We start from the raw sequence: 16,385 nt of genomic DNA on the forward strand, positions 1-16,385 counted from the left end.
CCTAATGCAATCTTTACTCCAGGCAAGCCAAAAAGAGCCTGTGGGAGTTGTAAAAAGTCCTGCCTCGCCATCCACATCAGCTGTGCGGAGTCATAAAGCTTTGGGTTCAAATCCACTACAGTTTGAGCATCTAATCCAGACACTCCCATCAGTACTGAGGAGATTCTGCAATGTTGGACATGCAGTCCTTCAGTTGAAATGTTAAACAAAGCTTGCAATTAGACACATGTTCAACACAGTTTTCAGTGAAGGTTGGTCTCGATTCCTTAGCCAACATCCCTACCTCAATAAACACCACTGAAAATACATTAATTGGTATTTAATTACTTATTATGGGATCTTGTATCTTTGCCTGTGTAACACAACTGCACTGTGATGAGTGTTTTGTGATCCTTCAAAAGAAGGTTGGTTTCATCATCAATCTTCTGAAATCAATTTTAGCAAGGAATTCCCATTTTTCTTCCTTTCCCATTACCAGATTATTTGCACTTATTAATATGTATGGAATATGTGGATAACAAGTTATTGATAAACTGGAACTGTAGGCAGTAAGTACACCATTCCTTGTATTTATTTGTTATTCTGTTGAAATGTTCAGTTTAATTTGTCTTATTTCCAAATTTAAATTTTTAAAATATATTTTTTATAACCTAACAGCAGTTATTCCATGATTTAATCTCGATAGGAATCTCTTCCCACTCTATTTACTCCATCTGGCCCTCTGGCCTCATCATTATTTCCTTTCTCCACAAATGGAACATGCGACTGTGGTCATCCATTTCCCATGTACTGAACATTTGGACTGGGAGACCCATTCCTGGTAGCATCACAAGCATTCCCATTGCATCATTTGAAGCTGTTGAATAGATTGTTAACCTCAACATTTGAGTTATAGGTGCTTCCTCAGCCATACAAAACAAAATGATATCCTTCTATTATTTTCTCCTTTGTGCACGTCTAGCTTTCCCATAAATGTTGTTGTTTGACTACTGTCTATTCTCCATAGTAATCCTGTAATCTGGCGTGAGACCAAGCTGTCCTACACAGCACGGACTGCACAGCCACTGGAGAGGAAACTAGAAACTTTGTCTCTAACGGTCATGTTTGGTTTCTTCCACAGCGCAAGTGCAAGTGATTACTGCTGCACTTCGAGCTGCCCGACTGGATTCTGTAGCTGAAGAAGAACCATTATCTGATGCTGAAAATACCGAAGAAATCCAGGCAGAGCCTTTGCCATCTAGCCCAATGCTACCTGTATCTACACATTCTGGATGCATTAACACTGATTTGCCACTGGGCTTGGACCCAGCAGTTGAGATTGCAGCGGCAACAACAGGGCACTCAGTTCAGTGCTTGGAATCCAATGAAAATGACCAGAATATGGTAAGTTAATGTCGTTTAGATTTTATGTCATTTCATATATACACAAGTGTAATTTGGGGGCCCTAAATCTGCAATCCTAGAGCAACATGGTGCAGTGGTTAGCACTGCTGCCTCGTGACACCGAGGACCCAGTTTGATCCTGGCCCCGGGTTACTGTCCTTGTGAGTTTGCACTTTTTCCCCGTGTCTGCGTGGGTCTCGCCCCCACAGCCCAAATAGATGTGGAGGGGTAGGCGGATTGGTCACACTAAATTGCCCCTTATTGGGGAAAGAAACTGCAATTTTGGATCTTTCACAGAACCAGTGTCTCTCAGTAAATATCTTCTGATATTAAAAGAGTATCCGCATAAAATTAGCTGTTTTTAAACACTTTGTGCTGCATTTATATAATTGCACTTGAACTGTTTCTATTGAAAGGGTCTTTGAAAGATAATCTAGTTCCCTATGCAACTTCCCTGATGTCAGTGGAGCATCAGTGGACTTTCACTGCTGATCTGCATGAATTGTACTCTACTGACCTGAGAGATCAGCCAACCCTAAAATAGCATGTGGATTGCTGACTCTTTAAGCTTGCATACAAATGTACAAATTGGAAACAGGACTAAGTCATTCAGCCCCTTGAGCCTGCTCCACTGTTTAATATGATCATGGCTGATCTGATTGTGGTCTCGACTCCACATTCACGCCTAGCCCTGGTAACCTTTGACTCCCTTGTTAGTCAAAAATCTATCTACCTCTGCCTTAAAATTATTCAATGACCCAACCTCCACTGCTCCCCGAGGAAGAGAGTTCCAAAGATTTACAACCCTCTTGAGAGAAATATTTTTTTCTCATCGCTGTCTTAAATGAGAGACCCCTTAATTTTAAACGATGCCCCTTAGTTCTAGTCTCTCCCACAAGGGGAAATATATTTTCCGCATCCAACTTTAAGGAATCTCTAAGAACTAAAGATCAATCCCATGTATATTGCTGTGGGCAAAGTGGAAGAAAAGCCATGAAGGCCTTAATTAAAAATAGAATGTTGAGCATTTGTATTGGAGGGAGCATGGAAGATCAATTGTGGTGGGGTATTTGCAGGCATTTGATGTTTAAGCAAAATTGTTACAGAACAGTGGGCTGCCTCGAAGGTGTAGACAGGCTGATAGAATGGGCATACAAGCGGCAGACTAAATTTAATGCAGAGGGTGCAAAGTGATACGTTTTGGTAACGAGAATGAAAAGCTTCTCATCTTTTGGGGCATCTGATGGGGTTGACTGCAATCTCTCCCTTTTTTTCACTCCAATCATTTACCCATTTGCCTCCAAACCTATCAAGGAGGCACAAAACCATTTAACATGTCTCATAAAGAATATAAAATCCAGTGAGTAATGAACTTTGCACATTTAATCTTGACTTCATTCTCTAACGTGGCCTGCATTAAACATGAAATAATAATAGGAATGTAATCTCTTGGCATGTAGAGACTCCCTAAAGACCAGAGTAATGTTGGCAAATACATGGTTTATCCTGCTGCCAAACCCTTTTCTTGAATCCCACTGGTGAATGTATCACTGGATCGTGGGGCTTCTTTGAAAACAAGTCACTAGGAAGAGTTATCTGTCTTAATACCAGATTTAATGCTCTCTCTGACCACATGTTCTTTTAGACATGCTGTTCTCCTCCGGGGATGGCAGTTAAGATATCAACAGTGGTGAGAGATGTGCATTTTCAGGAAGTGCCCTTAATGTCTGAACAGCCTCTGCACTTACTTTGCCCCTATGTATCTCTTTTCTATACCTGTAGATTTATTGGGAGCAGTACATGCCCCTGTATGATTTCACATTGTATGTGCTTGTATTTCACACACACTATCTGTTCTTCCACTTTTAGAATCTGAGACATCAGCTAGACTGTGATAGTGGGTCAATCGAACTGGGACATGATGACTGTTTTTTTGGTGACGATCAGGCAAAATTGCAGGTTGGTATTGGAGAAATGTTTTTTTCAGCACTTGTGCTGAGTGAAGCTGTTGATTCTTCTGATGCATTGTTAAAGATCCCAAAATGTCTAACTGTGGAATCTTACCTTGCCTCCACCCCACCGTCCCCCATTTAACTGATGGGCCAGAAAATAATCATCATCCCATTTCTCACTCTCCTGCCCCACATCACATGATTGAAGGTAAAAGCATTGAGATAGATGATTGCTCACTGAGTTCAGAATTGGGATGCTGTAGAGTAAATATGCCTGTGGTCTGCTTGATCACTTTCATTTAACATTTTAGTTGTTTCCCATCTGGAAATAAATTGGGAAATAATTGCAGAGCTGTCATGCAGTAATGGAAACTTTTTGCATCTAAACCCTTTTCTCTCTGCTCTCTCTTTCACCACCACTTTTACCATAGAACAGCAACTTGCATTTATATAGTGTCTGTAATGTAATAGAATGTCCAGCGATTCTTCACTCAAGCAGGACCAGATAAAAATTGGCACCAAGCCAAGGGGTTTAGAAATGTAAATCTAGAGCTGGGGATTGGATGTCAAAAAGTTCTCTGCTGGTAGTGGGAGGAAAAGGAAATACAGGACAAATGAGTCCTCAATTGGAGGAACATGGAATTCTGTGAGGAAAATATTATTTTAAAGAGGCGGTGTCTTTATTGAGTTTAGTTGACTCCATTTGCAGCGGAAAGTGAGTGACTGCTCATCTACGACACTCCAGTCTCTCTGCAGTCATCAAAAAGCAGTTTTTAAAAAAGAAATATTATGTAAAACATTTTAGTATGGTATGAAGTATAGGAGACAGTGGGGATGATTCTGCAAAAAGGCATTCGCAGGCAACATCCTTAGAAAATTGGAGTTGTGAGGACTGATTGCCTGCTGTATCACAGAACCACCCATTGTATGTTCCCACTGCTGTTTGTAAGGTGGAGGCAGTACATTCAGAACCAGAATGTATGGAACTCATAACACATGACTGTTATAACAGTGCAAGTGTTAACTGTCTCCATAACATGCAGTGATGTAACAGAATAAAACATTTCTGCATTGCAGAATCATTATGAACCTGCATTTCTTGCTCTCCTTCATCAAACTCGAGAGCTAAATGCAGGAAAATAAATGTGCTTCTTTACTATGATTGATTCAAAAAAATATATTTATTCATGGTCTCGAAGTACCGCTGGCTAGGCCAGCATTTATTGCCCATCCCCAACTGTCCTTGGGAAGGAGATAATCAACTGCCTTGAAACACTGCAGTCCTGAACGTGTAGGTGCACCAGCAGAGCTGTTACTGAGGGTGTTTCAGGATTTTGACCCAGCAACAGAGATATGTTTGCAAGTCAGGATTATGTGTGGCTTGGAAGGGAGCTTGCCTTATGCCTGCCTGCTTTGTCCATAGAGGTCGGAAGGTGCTGCCAAAGGTCCTTTTGGGGGTTGCTTTAGTGCATCTTAGTAGATTGTACGCACTGCAGCCACTGTGCATCCTGCTGGAAGGAGTGAGTGTTTTTAAGACTATGGTTGGGGTACCAATCAAGCAGGTTGCTTTATCCTGGACATGTTGAACTTCTTGCGTAATTGTGGAGCTGCATTCATCCAGGCATGTAGAGAATATTCCTTCACACTCTTGACTTTTACCTTGGGGATGGTGCAAAGTCTGGGGAATTGGGAGGTGAGTTACTCTGCACAGAAGTCCCAGCTCTACCCTGCTCTTGTAGTCACAATGTGGTTGATCTTGGATTTATTTCCATTGGAATTTAGAAGAATGGAGGGGGGGGGAGGGGGAGGGGGGGGGGGGGGGGTGACTTGATTGAAGTATATAAGATAGTGAACGGTTTTGAAAAGATGGACGTGGAACGGAAGTCCGTGAATCCAGTACTAGGGGGTACAATTTTAAAATGAAGAGTCTCCCTCATAGGACAGAGTTGAGGAGACTTGTTTTTAAAAAGACTTTTGTGAGATTGAATGCTTTGCCTCAGAAGGTAGGGGAAGCGGGGCCATTGAATGTTTTTATGGTGGCGGTAGATAGATCCTTGTCAGGTAAGCAAATCGAAGGTTATTGGGTGTAGATGTGGAACTCAACACAAACCGATCAGCCATGATCTTATTGAATGGTGGAGCAGGCTCATGGGGTCAAATGGCCTACTCTTGCTCCTATTTTGCATGTTCATATCTAGTTCAATTTCTGGGCAGTCGGATAACTAGCAGGCTATTGATGGTAGGGAATTCAGTGATATTAATGCCATTGAATGTCATAGGAAGATGGTTAAACTTTCTCGTTAGTAATGGTTGTTGCCTGGCACTTGTGTAGCATGTTACTTGGCATTTATCAGCGAAGTCTGAATGTTGTCCAAATATTGCTGCACAGGGACGCAGACTGCTTCTGTATCTGAAAAGTTGTAAATGGTGCTGAACGTTGAATAATCATCAACTAACATTCCAACTTCTGATTTAATGCTGAAGGGAAGGTCATTGAGGAAACAGCTGAAGATAGTTGGGGTCCAGAACACTACCGCATGGTATGATGTCCTGGAATTGAGATGATTAACCTCCAATAACCCCCACCATCTTCCTTTGTACTTGGGTAGACATTAATCAATGGAAAGTTTTTCCCTCGTTCCTATTGACTTTAGTTTTGTACGGGTTCCTCGGTCAAATGCTGCCTTGATGTGAAGAACCGTCCCTCACCTCAAGGCTAGGATTTGAGTGGCCCTGGTGGCACCCAAACAGTGTATCAGTGAGTAGGTTATTGCTCTGTAAATGCTGCCTAATAGCACTGTCGACTACACTTTCCATCACTTTGTTGATAATCGAGAGTAGAATGATGGATTGATAATTGGTTTGGATTTGCCCTGCTTTATGTGGACAGAACATGCCAGGCAAATTTCCACATTGCCAGGTAGATGCCAGTGCCACAGCTGTACTAGAACACTTGGTTAGGGACATGGTTAGGGTTCTGGAGCCCACTCTTTAGTACTACTTCCAGAATGTTGTCGGGGCTCATGGCCTTTACAGTATCCAGCACCTCCAGCCATATCTTGATATCACGTGGCGTGAATCAAATTGGCTCAAGACTAAAAGCAAATTACTGGGGATGCTGGAATCTGAAACCAAAGAGAAAATGCTGGAAAATCTCAGCAGGTCTGGCAGCATCTGTAGGGAGAGAAAAGAGCTCACGTTTCGAGTCCAGATGACCCTTTGTCAAAGCTAAAAGACTTAGAAAGTGGGAAGTATTTTTATACTGTGCAGTGAGAGAATGAAAGATGAGTCATAGCCACAGAAACCAAGGGAATAGAGTGCTAATTGTGACAGAACCAAGGGGATAGAGTGCAGTCCCCAGAGAGAACAGAAGGTGTGAAAGGCCAAACAACAGAGAAACTAACATCAGAGGGTAAACAATGATAGATGTAGATTTGGGGGGAGGGGAAGGGGAAGCCAAGGGGAGAAAAGGTAGGAAAAGGGGGGATAAGATAGGGGGGAAATATATATAAAGAAAGACAGGAAAGAAATAAATGGTTAAAGACATTTAAAATGAAATAGGATGAAAACAAAGCGGTCAAGATAGGTTAGAGCTAATCATCTGAAGTTTGTTGAATTCGATGTTGAGACCGAAAGGCTGTATCATGCCTAACCGGAAGATGCGATGCTGTTCCTCCAGTTTGCGTTGAGCTTCACTGAACATTGCAGCTGGCCAAGGACAGACTTATGGGCATGGGAGCATGGTCTTGTGTGAAAGTGGCAAGCAATGGGAAGATCAGGGTCCTGAATGCGCACAGACCGAAGGTGCTCAGCAAAGTGATCACCCGGTCTGCATTTGGTCTCTCCGATATAGGGGAGACCACATTGGGAGCAGCGGATGCAAAAGGAAAAGTTGTTGAGAGAACGAGTCGGGGTTGGATCTGACGAAGTGAAGAGCGGAAAGTTCGGAAGGAGAGGGGTTGGAATGGGGGGGGGGGGGGGGGGGGGGCGCAGAAAAAATTAAGTTCTATCTCTCAACAACTTCTCCTTTTTAACTTATCCCATTTTCTCAAAATCAAAGGTGTAGCAATGGGTACCCTCATGGGTCCTAGCTAGGCTTGCCTTTTTATGGGGTATGTGGAATATTCCTTGTTCCAGGCCTACCTGGGTCCCCTTCCACAACTCCTTTACCAGTACATCGATTTTTGTTTTTTAAATTTGGGTTACCCAATTCATTTTTTCCAATTACGGGGCAATTTTAGCGTGGCTAATCCACCTACCCTGCACATCTTTGGGTTGTGGGGCCGAAACCCATGCAAACACGGGGAGAATGTGCAAACTCCACACGGCCAGTGACCCAGAGCCAGGATCGAATCAGCGCTGTGAGGCACCGGTGCTAACCACTGCGCAACCATGCTGCCCCACCGGTACATTGATGACTATTTTGGTGCCGTTTCATGCTCTCTTCCGGACCTGTAAAAATTAATCAACTTCGCTTCCAGTTTCCACCCCTCCATCACTTTCACCTGGTCCATCTCGCACACTTCCCTTCCCTTCCTTGATCTTTCTGTCTCCATTTCCGGCAATAGACTATCTACTGATATCAACTACAAGCCCACTGACCACTGCTATCTGGGCTACAGCTCTTTGCACCCTACACCCTGTAAGGACTCCATCCCTTTCTCTCACTTCCTTTGCCTCCGTCACATTTGTTCCGATGATGCCACTTTCCAAAATGGTGCTTCAAAAATGTGGTCCTTCTTCCTCAACTGTGATTTCCCACCTACAGTTGTTGACAGGGCCCTCAACAGTGTGCAATCTATCTCCCGTGCCACTACCCTCCCCTCCCTTCCAGAACAAGGATGGGGTCCCCCTCGTTCTCATATTTCACCCCACCAGCCTCCATATGCAAAGCATAATCCTCTGCCATTTTTGCCAATTCCAGTGTGATGCCACCACCAAACACATCTTGTCTTCGCTCCCTCTGTCAGCATTCCGCAGAGACCGTTCCCTCTGAGATAATCTGGTCCACTCCTCCACCATACCCAACATCACTCCCATCACCCACGGTATCTTCCCATGCTAGCGCAGACGGTGTAACACCTTTACCTTTCCACGCTTAACATCCCAGGCCCAAAACACTCATTCCAGGTTAAGCAGCTTTCACCTCTGTCAGTTTGGTCTATTCCATTCGCTGTTCCCAATGTGCTGGTCTCTATATTGGAGAAACCAAACGCAGACTGGGTGATCGCTTTGCTGAGCACCTTTGGTCTGTGCGCATTCAGGACCCTGACCTTCCCGTTGCTTGCCATTGTTTTAACAAGACCTTGCTCCTATGCCCACATGTCTGTCCTTGGCCTGCTGCAATGTTCCAGTGAAGCTCAATGCAAACTGGAGGAACAACATCTCATCTTCTGGTTAGGCATGCTACAGCTTTCCGGTCTTGACATCAAATTCAACAGCGTCAGATGATTAGGTCTCCCCCCACCTCAACGTCTTTGTTTTCATCCCATTTAATTTTAACAGTTTTTCACCATTTCTTTCTTTCTATTCTTTCTTTACATATATAACCCCCACTATCTTATCCCCCCATTCCTTATCTTTTCTGCCCTTTGCTTCCCCTTCCCCTCCCCCCACATCTACAGCTGTCACAGTTAACCCTCTGATGTTAGTTTCTCTGCTGTTTGGCCTTTCACTCCTTTTGTTCTTGCTGGAGACTGCCAATAGCACTCTTTCCCCTTGGTTTCTGAGGCTATGACTCATCTTTCATTCTCTCACCCCACAATATAAATATTTCCCGCTTTCTAAGTCTTTTAGCTTTGACAAAGGGTCATCTGGACTGGAAACATTACTCTTTTCTCTCCCAACATATGCCGACAGACCTGCTGAGATTTTCCAGCATTTTCTGTTTGGCTTTCATGGTAGCACAGTGGGTAACACTGTTGCTTTACAGCTCCAGGGTCCCAGGTTCGATTCCTGGCTTGGGTCACTGTCTGTGTGGAGTCTGCACGTTCTCCCCGTGTGTGCGTGGGTTTCCTCTGGGTGCTCCGGTTTCCTCCCACAATTCCCAAAAGGCGCGCTGTTAGGTCGTTTGGACATTCTGAATTCTCTCTCCGTGTACCCTAACAGGCACAGGAATATGGTGACTGGGGGACTTTTCACAGTAACTTCATGGCAGTGTTAATGTAAGCCTACTTGTGACAATAAAGATTATTATTATTATTAAAGACTTAGATCTGTGATGCTAAGAGCCTCGAGAGGAGACGACGATTGATCATCCACTCTGCACTTTTGGCTAAAGATGGTTCACTCTGCAGAACAGAAGGAGACCATTCAGACCATTGAGTCTGCACGGACCCTCTGAAAGAGCACCCTACCTCTGCCTACTCCACCGCACTATCCCCGTAACCCCACTTAACCCTTGGACACTAAGTGGCAGTTTAGCATAGCCAATCCACCTAACCTACATATCTTTGACTGTGGGAGGAAACTGGAGCATCCGGAGGAAACCCGCACTGACACGAGGAGAGTGTGCAAACTCCACACAGTCACCCAAGGTAGAAATTGAACCGGGTCCCTGGCGCTGTGAGGTAGTAGTGCTAACCATTGTGCCATCATGTTGCCGTTGGTTGCAAATGCTTTGACCTTGTCTTTTACATGATGTGCTGGTCTCCTCCATCATTGAGGAAGAGGATATTGAGGAACTTCCTGTTTCAGATGATTGTTTATTTGTCCATTCCATTGATGACTGGATGATGCTGCTTCCACTGTTTGGCAGGCAAGTGAGTTCACCAGATTGGAAACCTCATTATTGGGTAGGCTGGTACTGCTGCTAGCATGCCCTCCTACACTCTTTATTGAACCTGGGTTGATCCACAGTCTTGATGGTGATGGAATAGGGGATATGCTGGGCCACAAGGTTAAAGGTTTATGGGAGTGCAATCCTGCTGCCGATGGCCCTCCAGTGTCTCATGGATACCCAGTTTGGGTTGCGAGATCTGTTCTGAATCTGTCCCATATGGTATGACGGAAGTGCCACACTTCCGTGGATGAAGAGGTGTGCTCCAGGGACCCCATTGCAGGATGTCTTCACTTGGGGGCGGGGGGCTGTAGAGTAATGCCCATGTGTGGGGGATGACATTGCTTGTGGGTGGAGGCTGTGAGCTCACTTTGAGATGGGGTCACCCTTTAAAAATTGTGGCCCGATCTCCTGAGTTCAGCTAAACCGGTGAGAAATTCTCCAGGGTCCAAAAAAGTGACTAAGTGTAGTTAGATAGTGGTGGGAAACTCTCAGCAAAACCCACCGCAAATGACAGTTAGAAAAGTTTCTGTTAGATCGCGCCCTTCGTCTCCATATGGACTGTGCGGTGGTCACATCTACCATGCTGTTTGTGGCATCTGCGACAGGTGAGAATGGGGTCAAATAGGTTTGCCCTGTTGTAGGTTTCCTCGCCATCTGCTAAAACAGTTTGGCATCTGTTCTTTAGTACTCAGTCCGCAAAGGTGCCACAAGCCATTCCCAGTGGTGGCCATTGAATTTCCCCACCGAGAAAACACTCTGCCCTTGCCATCCTTAGTGATTCTTCCAATTGGTGTCCAATATGGAGGAGTACTGATTCATCAGCTGAGGGTGGGATAGGGCGGCATAGGTGGTAATCAGCAGGACGTTGCCTTGACTGTGTTTGATGTGAAACCATGAGACTTCACTGGGTCTGGAGTCAATGTTGAGGACTCCCAGGGCTCTCCACCATGCCGCCACGTCTGGTGAGTCTGTCGATGGGACAGGATGTATCCAGTGATGGAGGTGTATCTGGGACAGTGACTGTAAGGTATAATTCCATGAGTATGATTATGTTGGACTGTTGCTTGACTAGTCCGTGGGACAGCACTTCCAATTTTGGGGCAGGCCCCAGATTCTTATAAGGGGGACTTCTGCAGGGTTGATGGGGCTGGGTGTGCTGTTGTCATTTCCAGGGTCTAGGTCAATGCCGGTGATATGTCTGGTTTCGTTCCTTTTTTACTTCGTAACGGTTTGAGGGCAGTTAAGAGACAACCACATTGCTGTGGGTCTGAAGTCCCATGAAGGCCAGATCAGGTAAGGATGGCAGATTTCCTTCTCTGAAGGACATTAATGAACCAGATGGGTTTTTATGACAATTGATAGTTTCACGGTTACCATTATTGAGTCTAGCTTTTCAATTCCAGATTTTATTAATTGAATTTAAATTCCATCAGCTGCCGTGGTGGGATTTGAACCTGTGTCCCCAGAGCGTTAATCTGGGCCTCTGAATTATTAGTCCAGTGAATTTATCAAGCCTCTGTGGCAGATCAAGCTGGCTGCTTTGTCTTGGATGGTGTCAAGCTGCTTGAGTGCTTTTGGAGGTGTCCATCTAGGCAAGTGGATTGTGTTCCATCACACTCCTGTATTGTGCATTCTAGATGACGAATCGCTTGTTGGACAGTTATTAATTGAGTTACTTGCTGCAGATTCCCAGTCTCTGACCTACTCTTGTAGCAATAGTATTTATGTGGCTGGTCCAGCAATATGAGGTTGCAAAAATTGAATGGTGATTCAGTCAATCAAACATTAGCTGAGTAGGTGGCATTCTTGCCTGAGTTGGAAGAATGCACACTGCAACAGTGAATTAAATAAAAACCGAAAATGCTGGAAAAACACAGCAGGTCTGGCAGCATCTGTGGAGGGAGAAGCAGAATGAACGATGACTCCACTTCAGAGCTGAAGTTAATGTCACACGGACTCGAAACATTAACTCGGTTTCTCTCTCGTACAGATGCCTTCCAGCATCTACACTATTTTGCTTTTACAACAGTGAATGAACATTAATTTGTCAGAAAAACCATCCTCAGATGAAATGTTAAACTGATATTTCCTCTGCCACTTCCAGTGGTTCAGGTGGATAATAAAAATCTTGTGATGCTGTAAGGAAGGATGGTGATACAAACTTGCTAATATTCCTCCCTGTACCAGCAGGGGCTGTTTAGCACAGGGCTAAATCACTGGCTTTGAAAGCAGACCTAGGCAGGCCAGCAGCACGGTTCAATTCCCGTACCAGCCTCCCCGAACAGGTGCCGGAATGTGGCGACTAGGGGCTTTTCACAGTAACTTCATTTGAAGCCTACTTGTGACAATAAGCGATTTCCATTTTCAGCATCACCAGAAGTAAATTAGAATTAGAGTCACGCTCCGCTCCTGCCCAAAATTACAGAAATTAGATCTACACTCAGCAACCCAAAGTTTCAGGAATGGGTCGGTATTTATTCATGAGTTATAACGGTGGTTTTGTTTGCCTAAACCACTGTTTATCCTTTGTCACACTTTTGCCTTCAGAACTGCAATTAGCAGGCAGTTTACAGAGATGTTGTTCTTTTAAAAACTTGCAACATCTGCTCTTTCCCCTCCAGGATGTTATTCCACAGCCGTTGCTGGACCAGTACCTGTCGATGACAGATCCTTCCCGAGCGCAAACTGTTGACACTGAAATTACAAAGCACTGTGCATACAGTCTCCCAGGTGTGGCTCTCACCCTTGGCAGGCAGAACTGGCATTGCTTAAAGAATACCTATGAGACACTGGCATCTGATGTGCAGGTGAGTAGTTGAACCCAAAGCTATGAACTACTTGCCTTTAGGGTAGCATTATTGGTGCATGATATCAAAACTGGGGAATCATATTTTCATTCTCTATTACATGTGTACCCTCATCTAGTGTAGAAATAATGGGGCAGTGGACATTGTTCCAATTTGATTCTTTAAAAATTCTAAATGAAAAGCCAGAGTCCGTAGGATAGCAGCAGAGGAGTGAAGATAAAGTTACTGCCAACGTTTGGTTTAAAATATAGTTGATTTCTAAAGAAGTACCTGCATGAGTTTCCTCCCACAAGTCGCGAAAGACATGCTTGTTAGGTGAATTGGACATTCTGAATTTTTCCTGTGTACCCGAACAGGCGCCGGAATGTGGCGATTGGGGGATTTTCACAGTAACATTATTTCCATATTAATGTCAGCCTACTTGTGACACTAATAAAGATTATTATTAGAAGGAAGCCACAAATGTTGCAGTGCTTTGTCAAACCTTTATTCTATCTTCCACAGATCATTGGGTGGAGATTATTGCATGGTACAAATGCTGACTGATCTTAATTTCGCTCTATCTATAGATTCCCCAGAGCCAGTCTGAAACTACAAGTTCCTCATTGACCAACACACTGCATCTCTTTTTTTTCTCTCCCCAACTTTAACAAAAGAAGTTGGATTCATGTGATGTGCACCTTTTTATTTTGCGAGGAAATCTTGCTGTATTGAGTAAAATTTCTAACAAACCACCGATCCCTCACCACAAAACTGTGGCCCAGTTAATTCAGTTTCTCTGCTGCAGCTGTGTGCAATAGGTCTGCACTTTCTCATTATCCTCTTTAAAAAAGATTTTATTTTATTAAAGATTTTTCACTGATAACAAACACAACACCAACACCAGAAAGCTTTCTTTTGTTGCCCTTTGTCCCTTGCGGTTCTTCCCTTTTCCAAATGCCTTGCGTTTTCCCTTGATGCTTTTATTCTCCACCCCCCCTCCCCCTTTTTCTCTTCCTTATTTTGTAACTTGTCCCGTCTCCCCCTTCACCCCCGCCTTACTGGCACTAGTTATGAGCAAATTTTAGAACAAGTTGGTGAACAGCCTTCACGTTTTGTAGAAGTCTTCCTCTGGCATACTTTATTTTTTTCTAGCCTGAGAAATTCTGCGAGGTCGGACAGCCAATCTGCAGCCTTGGGTGGTACTGCCGATCGCCAACTGAGAGGGAGGCAAGGGCCAGGGTGTCCGCCCCTCTCCCCATGAAGAGCTCTGGCTGTTCTCATACCCCGAAGGCCACCACCAGTGGGCATGGCTACACCCTCACCCCACAAACCTGGACCTAACTTTGAAGAAAGATGTCCAGTACCCAACCAGTCTGGAGCAGGCCCAGAATATGTGGGTGTGGTTGGCCAGGCTTCCCCGGCACAGTTCACATTTGTCCTCCACCTCTGAGGAGAACCTGCTCATTCTCGTCCTGGTTAGGTGCGCCCTGTGCACCACCTTTAACCGCGTTAGGCTCAGCCCTGCACACGTGGAGGTGAAGTTTGCCTTGTGCAGTGCTTCGATCCAGAGTCGTCTTCCTTCCCCCCCCCCCCCCCCCCCCCCCCCGGCCATCTCCTTGCCCAGTTCTTCTTCCCACTTTGTCCGTGTCTCATCCAGGGGTGAGTGTACCTCCTCCAGCAGTCGTCCGTACATGGTCGCAGAGTTCCGCTCCCCTAGATCACCTGCAGTCAGTAGCCCGTCCAGTAGTGTACGTCCCAGTATCTGGGGGAATGCTGTTGTTTCCTTACGGAATAAGTTTTGGACTTGAGTTTGTTCCTCTCAGGAGCTGGAACTTGTCCATAAGCTTCCCCAGGGTCGCTACTCTGCCCTCTCTGTGCCTGTTTTTAACCGTCAGTGCCGCCTTGTCCTGTCGCCACCTTTTGAAGGAGGCGTCCATTGTCGTGGAGGTGAACTTGTGGTTTTTGCAGGTGGGGGCCATGGTGGACATCTCGGTCAGACCGAAGTGTCACATTTGGTTCCCCCCTCTGCGCGTCCCTTTTAAATAACTCCACCGGACTTGCCAGGTTCCATTGTGTGGACTTGTGTCCAGTCATGGACTATTTGAATCCCCACGTATCAGAATTTGGTCTGGGCCAGTTTGAACTGCAGTCACTCCAGCTCTGCTCCCTCCTGTGGGTTTTCAGGGAAGATTTTGCTCTTACTCAGGTTAGTTTTGTAACCCGGGAAGATTCCGAACTCCTTCAGGAGTTTTGTTATTCCTTCCATGTTGGCCAGGGGATTGAAATGTAACGGAGCAGATCATCCGCATAGTGTGAGACTCCATAGGGCATCACGGTGGCACAGTGGTTAGCATTGCTGTCTATGGCGCCGAGTACCTGGGTTCGAATCCCGGCCCTGGGTCACTGTCCGTGTGGAGTTTGCACATTCTCCCTATGTTTGCGTGGGTTTCACCTCCACAACCCAAAGATGTGCAGGGTGGTTGGATTGGCCATGCTAAATTGCCCCTTAATTGGAAAAAAAATTGGGTACTCTAAATTTATTTTTTAAAAATAGTATGAGACTCCATGCTCTCTCCCCTTTGGATCCTCTCCACCCCTTTGGTGTCCTGAAAGCGATCGCCAGTGGCTGAATTGCCAGGGCGAACAGTAGCGGGGTAAAGGGCATCCCTGCCTGGTGCCTCTGTGCAACTGGAAGTATTTAGAGTTGGTGGTGTTCGTCCGTACACTCACCATGGGAGCACTGCACAGTAGTTTCACCCATGGGATGAACCCTGGCCCAAACCCAAACCGTTCCAGTACCTCAAGGAGATGCCTTTTCTGCATCCAGTCAGATGATCACTTCCGGTGTTATTTTCCCAGATGGGGTTATGATAATGTTCAGCAGGAGCCTGATGTTCGCTGTTAATTGCCTGTCCCTGACAATGCCCGCCTGATAGTACAAGAGGGGGGAATTAAATTCCTGGGACATTGGAATTGGTTCTGGGGGAGGTGGAACCAGTACAGACCGAATGGTCTGCACCTCGACAGGACCGGAACCAATGCCCCAGTGGGAGGGTTTGCTAGTGCTATTGGGGAGGATTTAAACTAATATGGCAGGGGGGTGGGAACCAATGCGGGATGTAAGTTGTGGACAGAAACAAAAGACAGTAAAGGGAAAAATGGAAGGCAGAGAAACCAAAGACAAATCATAATCACATCAGAATTCTTAAAGGGCAATAAATGTAAAAAAAATCAAGCCTGAAGGCTCTGTGTCCCAATCCAAGGAATATTTATAATAAGGTTGATGATTTAATTGCGCTGACAATCATTAACAAATATGTTATAATTGGGATCATGGAGACCTGGCTCCAGGGCAACCAAGGAACTCAACATCCAGGGGTATTCAATATTCAGGAAAGATAGAAAGAAAGGAAAAGGAGGTGGTGTAGCTTGCTGGTTAAAGAAAAGACTAACCCAGTAGTAAGAGGGACATTATCCTGG

General features: G+C 45.1%; 1 protein-coding gene across 2 annotated transcripts in view; it reads left to right on the forward strand.

Annotated features, from left to right (window-relative positions):
- Positions 1 to 16,385, forward strand: part of ppp4r1l (protein phosphatase 4, regulatory subunit 1-like) — a 95,217-nt gene that overhangs the window by 55,447 nt on the left and 23,385 nt on the right. For both annotated transcript variants that reach the window (XM_038802958.1, XM_038802959.1), the window contains exons 12-14: positions 1,121 to 1,383; positions 3,253 to 3,342; positions 12,738 to 12,923. In XM_038802958.1, coding sequence (XP_038658886.1) covers positions 1,121 to 1,383; positions 3,253 to 3,342; positions 12,738 to 12,923 — 539 coding nt within the window. The remainder of the gene's footprint in view (positions 1 to 1,120; positions 1,384 to 3,252; positions 3,343 to 12,737; positions 12,924 to 16,385) is intronic.

The sequence above is a fragment of the Scyliorhinus canicula genome, chromosome 7, assembly GCF_902713615.1.
Source record: "Scyliorhinus canicula chromosome 7, sScyCan1.1, whole genome shotgun sequence".
NCBI classification, from domain to species: Eukaryota; Metazoa; Chordata; class Chondrichthyes; order Carcharhiniformes; family Scyliorhinidae; genus Scyliorhinus; species Scyliorhinus canicula.